We start from the raw sequence: 10,209 nt of genomic DNA, 5'->3' as shown, positions 1-10,209 counted from the left end.
CCGCGCCCGCCCCGCCCACCGCCGCCGCGATGTCGGACAAGGAGTTCATGTGGGCCCTCAAGAACGGGGACTTGGACGAGGTGAAGGACTACGTGGCCAAGGTGAGGGGGCCGAAGGGGAGGGTACTGCTCCGCGCCGGGGGGGCTGCTCAGCTCTGCGCGGCCTTGCCGCGTCTTAACTGTGAGATTATCGTATGGGAAGCTCGAAATTTACCGTATTTGCTGAAAAACAATCCTACACTGAAAAAATATGCCAATAAACATGCAAGTAAGTATGTAAGTCGGCTTATTTACTTCGTTTCCCTCACTGTAAGACTGCAGCGAGGGAGACCTGGGTTGTCCAAGGGGAAGCATTTCTTTATTTCGAGGCAAGCAGTCATAAGAAAGTCTGGCAGCAGACTCAGAAGTCAGTTAAGGCTTCGTGGTAATGACTTGGGTTTTGCCTATGTTGCATCAGTTGGCTGCCTTGAAAGTTACCATACATTTTGAATGCTTTTACTGTTATTGATTGTATGTCATACAGAAGTTGAAACTATTGTAGAGGTATGATAATTGTGCACCTGGCAACACTAGTTCTGCCTTTGTGGGGGAGCAGCACCTACTAGCCCACCTGGGCTGGCAGCCGGCTTCTGCCTGCCTGCTCCTTGCAGGGCATGTTTGGGGGAAACTTTTCATGGTACTTTCTTTCCTTTTCCCTTCATCCTACTTGGGCTTATGACTATTTTATTTATTTTTGGTGGGGGAAAGGCAGCCACGTTGGAGGCATTTTGCTTGTCCTTAGTTCCTTCTTTAGGTAGTTGAGGCTGGAGGCCAACCCTTCCTTGGCCTTTTTTTGTTGCCGGGGCTATTGTAGGTTTGCAGCTGAGAGCAGGATACCTGCAAAAGCTAGGGGGGGTGGGTCTGACATGCGACTTCTTGAGGGGGGATTGGCAGTGTTTTATAAAAGCAGGATGTTGTCTGCTGTGGTTCCCCTGCTTTGTGTGGCAGGTCCCCCCAACTATCTCATCCCAGCCAAGACTTCGGAATCTTAAAAACCTGCAAGGATGGAGATTTCATAACTTCTTTGGGTAACCTGTTTCAGTGCTTTATCACCCTCATTGTGAGGTTTTTTTTTTTTGTTTTTTTTTTTTTTCTTAGGCCTATGTTGCACTAGGGCTGACAGTAGTTTTACATGGAGCTTAGATTATGGTGCATATTGGATGGTTTGGATAGGGATGATTCTGCTTCAGGCAGGGGGTTGGACTAGACTAGTTCTCAACCTTCCTTGTACCAGGACCCATTTGTAAATATTAATTTTCAGTCCCAACTTAGTGCCCCCAGTGTGTGAAAAAGACCCCTTTTGGTTGTGGGAGCTGTGGGAGGCCCCAAGCACCCCTTGAAGGCTGGGACTCTGCCAGCCTGCAAGGGAAAAGCCACAGTTTCCCTCATTGTTCTCCTTTTAAAGTAGAATCCATTTTTAAAGCTTGTTCACAACCCTTTCATATATTCTTGGGACCCACTTCCGGATTGTGCCCCACAGGTTGAGAAATGCTGGACTAGATGACCTCTGGAGGTCCCTTCCAGCCCTGCTTCTTTGTGACCTATGACTTTCCTGCTAATAGGTATGCCCATCAAATTAGTATAAGGAATTACTGTCCCCTCCATTCTCCTACTATGCCAGTGATTCTCAGCCAGGTGACTTGAGATCCATTCAAGAGTGCCATGTGTTGCCCCACAGTGTTGTTAGCTATCATGTTGGGTATGTAACCATGATTCACAAGGCAAAACTAAAGTTTTCATATAGGAATCGATAGTCTTTAAAAATGTTCTTACTAGTTTTGGTCTTTCTGAGTTCTTTGCAACGGAGGAATTGCTTTAGTATTTTTTTTCCTGCAGTCAAAAAAAACAAAACTAAGTATTAGCATTTTTGAAGGGGTGTCTTGAGTCCAAAAAGGTTATGAACCACCATGCTATGCATTTAATTATTGCTGATTCTGTTTATCAGACATATCTTCAGCTTCCCATTGGGTTTTTTGTTGCTAGCCCCACTTACTCAGTTGCTAGCCTCACCTGGAGTATTGTGTCCAGTTTTGGGTCACTCACATCAGGAGGGATGTGGACAGATTGTTGCTCTGCACTAGACTTTTTTCCAAAAATGATCAGGGGCCTGAGAGAGAACTTTCGAGAAGACTGGGGAGAAGGCAGGGGTTGATGACGGTACCTGAAAGATGGTATGGAAATGGGCTGTCCTCTATGGCAGAAGTTCCCAAACTTCTTATTGCATACCCCCTTCCAGACTTGTCAGCTGTCCATGTACCCTTACTAGCATATGTTTTAACCCTTGAATGCCAATTATTATAATAATGAAAAATTCAATCTGCCTTTACGTAACTTCTCCTGCTTACCCCCAGAGATGTCTTGCGTACCACCAGGTATATGCTAGGGTTACTATATGTCTGGATTTTCGCAGACATGTCCTCTTTTTGGGTCCTCTCATCTCTGTCCAGCTGTTTTTTTTTTTTTTTTTAATATCAGCAAATGCCTGGGATTTTGCTGTGCCTATGCTTTCCTGGTACTTCCCAGCTTGCCTGAGCAAGGAGCTGCTTGGGGTTCCTTCCAACTTCCTTCTAGTCCATTTAACAAAATGATTTGTGATTTAAATAATGCAATGATGGGGAAGAAAAAGGAGGTGAAAGAAACTTTTGTAGTCACTGTCAGGTTTTCTGATGATGTAAGGAAATAGTGCAGAGATTCAGACTTTTTTTTTCTATGTTTAGTATTAATAACAGTTTGAAGGCTATCTTATCTCTGAAGGCTAAAAACATGTTTTTTTTTTAAAAATTCCATGTTTGGATTTTATACAATCAGTATTATCCAAGCTGCAAATATATATGTACTTTGACGTTGTTCTGCCTGCTAATTCTGTTTTCCTAGTTTAAAAATACCAAATTAGTTTGTGTGTGGTTTGTTTTTAGATATAGGTACTTGCATAGACCTCTATCATTGTAGCGAACACTTAGCTGATTTTGAGTTTGAGAGACTTCCCACCTCCACAATACTGGAATTAGGGTATGGAGATAATGGAACTAACTGATGTGTGCTTTTGTGGTAGAGTCCCAAGATGGAGGCTTTCTGAGTCCTAGACCTGTGCCTCTTGATGAGACTTCCTGGTCTGTAAGGATATAGGTTGAGAGTTGTATCTGATGCATCAGAAAGAATCACCAACGTATTTGTATCATTTAGCTTTAATTAATCTTGAATGAAAAGATTGCCCTTGATGATATTTGGAAAGAATTACAAAAATGTAACACCAACAATTCCATGAGACATTTTTTCCAGAACATTTCTAGTTATGAAAGGAAAATGGAGAACTTTCACCAAAACTCCCATGGCTTTTCAAGCTTGTCAGACTAGTTCAGGCAGAATAAGCAGTACATTCTGAAAATGAGGAGCCTTTGGAGAATGTCCTGCTTCCCCCCAATAGAGAGACCTCCAGTTTGAATGCCTTTTCTGTCTGCACATACTGCTGTATAGTACAGGGAAGCTATTCAGTGTTTAATGGGCTAAAACCTAACACAACATCTGATGAAGTGAGCTCAGATGTGAATCTACCCTCCCCTATGGACTTAAATATCAAATGGCAATCAATAGAGGACCAGTGTGCATTTGTGATAGCATAAAATACGCATAGCAATATTTGTGATTGAGAACCTGAATTGTGCACCAACTTCAGTTTCAGGAAAGGTTTTAAGAAGTCCTTTCTGGGTTATAGCCTATGAAGAGATGATTGACATACTTAATCATGGCAAGATACCTATCCAAAAGAGACTGTTTCAATTTCAGTCAGGCATTAATTAGGCTGTACCAACTTTTAGCTCCTGCATGTCAAGTAGGAATTGGTACTCTATTTAGACATCAAGACTGCAGTGTTTCTACCCAAGAGTTATATATCAATCATTGATCAAAAGGGGAAAGAACATAATCCTCTTGCATCTATAAAATGATATGGATAGAATCTGTCAGCTAGCTCACATCCATACCTGTTTCTCAACCAGGGCAATGAAATGTAATTGACGACTTGAAAGGGATGGAGGTATATATTGGTGTTTTCATACTGAACATACTGCAGTTCCTGTCAACTTGCTAACATATCTGAAGACTGCATATAGAGAAGATGGAACCCTGAAAAATTCCATGTGAGAACATCCTTGGGAAGGATTGTCTATCTGTCATAGTTTCTGAGAGTCCTGGGCAAAAAAGAATTGTTATTTGAGCAGTACTTTTTACAGACTGTAAGTGTTCCCATGTCTTGTGATTCCTTAGACTTCACATTTTGATGCAATATTATCACGGACACCTGATCTTCATTATGACCAAATGTGTATTAATATAAACAGTGCCACCTTTGTGCCATTTTCAAATTAATATCTTCAGTATCTAAAGGTAAAGTCTGTCTTGATGCATTCTTTTTCATAACAGCCAAGAGTTGGTGACCAGATTCCCCCTATCAAGAGACTTCCTTGAATAGTAGCCAAATATATGATTAATCTGTGGCGGCCACCTACCTTGTCCTATTAAAACAGACATGTTAACCTCTAGCAACTGGCTTTACTGTTCCTTCTGGTTATTACTGGACATGTAGAATGTGGGTAATGGGAGCACTTTGTCAACATTCTTCACATTTCCAATAGTTCAGACATTAGCATCCTTCTCCCTTTGTTTCTGTCTCTCTTGTTTTGTCCTTGTTTTTTAACTTTAATATAAAATGATTGAAGATTGACTTCCAATTTATGTGAATTAGTGCATCCATCTGCAGTTGTTGGAATATAAATATCATACTACTTCAGGTGAAACTGGGGTTCAGTTGAACTGATGTGAGCAGTTAAATGTATTGGCTTGTTGTCTTTATGCACAGAAGGGCAGATTTAAAGTTGAATGGGGAACCAAAATTTTGGCATTCATCTTAGTACCAGATCTTAAATAGGGGTGCACTTATAAAGATTTTCTTGGCTGATACCGATAGCCAATTATTAACCAGCCATGTTGGCTGATACAGATCTGATAATCAGTTTACAGGAATGCAGCCCAGCAGCTTGCAGAGCACCATTGTGGGTGGAGGGGGAAGGGATGTGGGAAAGGGAAGAGATGGGAGGGGCAGATTGAGGCCCCCATGGTGAGGGAGAGAGTGGGGCTGAGGTAGGGACAGGTGCTGCTCTGCCAGGGTGGTGAATCCAACTGCAAGGCAGGGCACAGCACAAGGTGGAGCTGCAGGGAGCACGGGGGGAAGGGGGAGGCCGCAGGGCGGCTCCCTGCTGCTGTGCACACTGCCAGGGGAGGCATGGGGGTGCATGTGCTCCCCTGGATATGTGCGTGGGGTAAGGATGAGCTGCCCACTGCAGGCTCGGGACCAGGGGCTGTGGTAGCCTCCCCCATACGCAGCAGTGCACATGCACACAACATTTTATTGGTGACATTATTGGCTACATCGGTCAAAAAAAAAAGCCAATAGCCGATTAATGTTAATTTTCCTTTTATCAGTGTTGATTCGATATGTGATGGATATATCAGTGCATCTCAACTTTTTTTTTAAATATATAATTTTTTAAAACTTTTTTTCTTGTATAAAGTTTAATATCCATTCTAGTTCAGATAAGTTCAATTCAGGTGAGTACTACCACCAGAGATTTCTGCTGTAATTCTCTGAAAATCTTGATAACTTGATCACATGAGCAATTCATGACTACTGCTTTTTCTAATTCTTCACCTGTATAAACTGTTGTTTGCTTCCCTGAATACCAGACTAGTAGGGAACTGGTGAAATCTCTCTGCTTGGTCTCTGGCTACACTTTGGCCATCAGATGGAATAATTGCATATGATAGCTAATAAACCTAATAGGTCAAAATGCAAATGAAAGTAACATCTTGAGATTTGGCCATTACATGTTTAGCCCTAACACTGTTTGATTCTTACAACTTAGGTTTACTGTTTGATTATGAAGTACATTTGGGAAAGTGACTTGTGTATTACAAGATTCCCAGTCTTGATTTGCTTGGTCCTTACTGAAGGACTGGCTATGCTTGACCATACTTGTGAACTCTCACAAACTCTCAGTCTCTTATATCCGAGCATGTGAATATTTGGAAGAGTGTTCCTTAATGTCATAGTTAATTCTGCTACAGCTTGTAATAGTGTTAAATAAAGCTTGCCCTTCCTTGTCTAAGTTGGGGTAGCTTAACTGGCCCTTGAATATGGGCTGTAATATCCTTCTTGGCTTCTTATGGGCTAAGATCAAGTTTAGTTATGTTTAACTTCCCTTTGTAGCTAGCAAACTCCTTCGCTAACAATAAAATAATTTTGCAGCAGAATTTATTGGAAAAGTCTGTATATAAAATCAAGTGATTAGCATTAAATGAGTGAGTGGGGTGAAAATTGTACTTTGTTTTCAGTTTTTGAGACTGATTATCAGAACATGCATCATCAAATCCTTTTGGATATTAAGCTGTGATTGAACTCAAACAGACTTTTCTTACTGAAGCTTTGTGCTCTAGATATAGAGATTTTTATAAACATGTTTTAAGCTACTGCAGTAAAACCAGACACTGAAACATTTAATTGTTCAGAGAAGGGCTGTTCAACTTAGCTAGGGGCCATGCCAATGAGGACTACGTGCCACTTAGTGCATACGAGAGAGAGGGGGAGCCTATGTGGGTGGGCGGCTTCTGCCTTACTTCTTCCGCCATGGACTTCCCCGCTGCACCACATCAGAGGCTCCCTTGGCTCTGCAGGGTGTGCCATACTACTCCCTGGGTGGGTTGGAAAAACATTAAAGCCAAAAAAGTGAGGCAGAACCCAGTTTTTTACATGATTTTTTTGGATACTGCTGATGTGCTGCTTAGTTTTCTGACCTTATAAATAGTACAGCATTCACTTGTAGACTGAGGAATACATTTCCTTATGAATAGCTTCTTAATTTCTCGCTTTCCTTGTTGATGATAATAGTACTGAAAAAAAGCTGATTCACAACTGGATTATACCTTCTGATGCTAACACAAGGAAATACCTACAGCACAAGACTTTCAGATCAGTGGGTAACATCTTGACAAATGTGGAAGATTTATGGATGTATGTATGTATGTGTAGTATTTAAGTAGAAGTCATTTCACTTGTGGATCACACTAACTTGGTGTTTTAGGCTTAGCAAGCCATAATATCAGTGGAGAAAGCTGATCCAACTCAGGTATTTTTCCTGGGTGGGGGGTTGGGCTGGTGGTCAAGTAATGGGTAAACAGGGCCGGATTAATGCATAAGCAAGCTAGGGGCTTGGGTTGTAGCCGTGTTGGTCTAAGGACATAGGCAGACAAGGTTCCTTGGGTGAATTTGATATCTTTTATTAGACCAACCCAAATGGTTGGAGAATAGTTATTAAGCAAGCTTTCGGGTTCAAAAACCCTTCATCAGGCTCAGGAAGCTTCAGCAGTTGGTGTGTGCTCTTCCTGGATGGAATGAAAAGTAAACAAGCCAGGGACTGGGCTGGGGAGTCAGTTGTCAGGCAGATTGTAATGTATCAAAAATCCAATGTCTGTGTTTAGTCCATGATCTCTAGTATCCAGCAGGTTGATGAAATGGAGCTCATAGGCTCGTCTCTGGGAAGTGTTGTGTAAGTTTCCCTTGAGGATCAGGACTGAGAGAGTGGCCCTCCTGTGAGAAATGTGCCCCCACCTGTAATTGAGTGTTTCTGTCTTTGATGGATTTCCGGTGTGCATTCATTCTGGTGCGCAGTTGTTGTTTGGTCTCTCCTACATATCTTCCATCAGGGCATTTGGTGCATTGGATGAGGTATATTACATTTCTGGAGGTGTAGCTGTAAGATCCAGGGATGCTGATGGCTCTGTTGTGGGGTGTAGTAATAGTGGGGGGTGGTGGAGATGTTGGCAGGTCTTGCATTTCTTGTCCTGGCATGGTCTGGATCCTTTTGGTATGTTCTGGGCTTGAGGAAGTTTGCTTCTGGTGATGAGGTTGGCGAGGTTTGGTGCTTGACGGCTAGGATGGGTGGCTCTGGGAAGATCTAGGCACATGCCTAGGGCTCTGAGCTGTGGCGGGGAAGGGGAGGGATGGTTCTTCCCTCTGCGGCAGCGGTACGAATGACCCCATCTGCCTCCCCTTCCCTTCCTCTCTGCCTGTCTTGCCGCTGCAGTGGCTCTGAGCCCCTCCCCCTATGGGCGGCAGTGCCAGGGGGCTAGGTCTCGGCTGGCCCTGGGGCCCATGAATTTGTTTGCCTAGGGCTCACTAAAGGGTTAATCTGGCCCTGTGGGTTAATATGTATTTCTAGTAGTGAAGGGCACTACACTTCTAAAAGGACCTGGGGAATACAGTAAGCTGAATATGAAGCAACAGCATGCCCTTGTTGTGAAGAAGGCTAACAGCATACTGGGCTGTATTGGTACAAGCTTTGCCAGTACATTGATGGAAGTGATTCTTCTGCTGTATTTGGCACTGGTGAAGCCACATCTGGAGTACTGTGTCCAGTAGAAGAATGAGGGGGATTTAATAGTAGGCTTCAACTACTTGAAGGGTGGCTCCAAAGAGGATGGGGCTAGACTGTTCTCAGTGGTGGCAAATGACAGAACAAGGAGCAACAGTCTCAAGTTGCAGCAAGGGAAGTTTAGGTTAGATATTAGGAAGAAATTTCTCACCAGGAGGGTAGTAAAGCACTGGAACAGACTGCCCAGAGGTGATGGAATCTCCATCCTTGGAAGTATTTAAGACCCAGGTAGATAAAGCCTTGGCTAGGATGACCTAGTTGGGGATAGTCCTGCTTTGAGCAGAGGGTTGGACTAGATGACTTCCTGAGGTCCCTTTCAACCCTAATTTTCTATGATATTAAGATGTTGCTCGGCTGTTTTAATGTTGCTCAGATTTTCTACTAACTTAAAATGAGTTTGAAAATAAATCGATGTTTATCTAGGCATCTTTAGTGTGCAGGTTGTAATACTTTATAGTGAAGACATGAGCTTACTATCTGCTTTGATTTCATGAATCCAACCTCTGTTTCTAAATAGGCAATGTTTTCTGAAGCATCCTTAGAATTCAAAAAGAGAGCAGGTTGAGAACAGTGAAAATTGAAATCCTGTCCTCAAGCCTTGTATTCTTCCATAGAGGATTAACTAATTTCTGATGCCTTTTTGATGTCATCTGAGAATATCATTACAGAAGGAAACCATAGTTGGAGAAGATAACATGACTAAGGGTGTCAGTATTTGTCTTACGATCTGAACTGATATTGGGGTCACCTAATGTTAGTCACTGAACGGTAGCTCAGGTAGGAACTTGTATGACTTATGTATTACTGGCCTACTTAGCAATTAGCACTTGGATCAGTTATCTGAAGGTACAATTATCCACTTCATGTTATCAGTTGCCTTGGCCGTTTGGTCCCTTGTAATACAAAATACTTTGCAGTAACAAATTTGACTGCATTGAGAATATGTTTAAACAGAAAAATGTATGTGTGTTGAAGGTTTTTATTACCAGGAACTCATGCGATATTACACCTTGGTTTAGCTTCACAAAACTTTTGACAAATAAATAGTTTAAACTTTCTCTAGAAGACTGCTTTTTCATAGATTTCATAGACATCAGGGCTGGAAGGGACCTCGGAAGATCATCGAGTCCAGCCCCCTGCCCGAAGGGCAGGAAGTCAGCTGGGGTCATAGGATCCCAGCAAGATAAGCATCCAGTTTCATCTTGAAGGTGTTCAATGAAGGCGCTTGAACCACCTCCGGTGGCAGGCTGCCCCAGACCTTGGGGGCTCGGACTGTAAAGAAATTCTTCCTTATGTCCAGCCTGAAACGATCTTGAAGTAGTTTGTGACCGTTCGACCTCGTCATCCCTTGGGGCGCTCTGGTGAACAAACGTTCCCCCAGATGCTGGTGGTCACCCCTGATAAACTTGTAGGTGGCCATCAGATCACCCCTGAGCCTGCGCTTTTTCAGGCTAAAGAGCCCCAGGGCTCTCAGCCTGTCATCGTAGGGTCTGCTTCCCTGACCTCTGATCATGCGCGTGGCTCTTCTCTGGACTCTCTCAAGCTTCTCCACATCCTTTTTGAATTGTGGAGCCCAAAACTGGACACAGTACTCCAGCTGCAGCCTCACTAAGGCCGAGTACAGGGGGAGAATGACGTCCCGGGATTTGCTTGAGAAGCATCTATGGATGCAAGCCAGCATTTTGGTC

The 10,209-nt window shown here is 43.0% G+C and overlaps 1 protein-coding gene across 3 annotated transcripts in view; it reads left to right on the top strand.

The window, feature by feature from the left end:
- Positions 1 to 8: 8 nt before the first annotated feature.
- MTPN (myotrophin) overlaps positions 9 to 10,209 on the top strand; it is a 58,237-nt gene continuing 48,036 nt past the window's right edge. For all 3 annotated transcript variants that reach the window (XM_006022514.3, XM_025202876.1, XM_006022516.3), the window contains exon 1: positions 9 to 101. In XM_006022514.3, the coding sequence (XP_006022576.1) occupies positions 30 to 101 (72 nt within the window). In that variant the 5' untranslated portion in view covers positions 9 to 29. The remainder of the gene's footprint in view (positions 102 to 10,209) is intronic.

This window comes from Alligator sinensis, unplaced genomic scaffold, assembly GCF_000455745.1.
Source record: "Alligator sinensis unplaced genomic scaffold, ASM45574v1 scaffold957_1, whole genome shotgun sequence".
Lineage (NCBI taxonomy): Eukaryota > Metazoa > Chordata > Crocodylia > Alligatoridae > Alligator > Alligator sinensis.
Note: the sequence above shows the minus strand (reverse complement) of the source record. Positions and strands in the feature narration are given on the sequence as shown.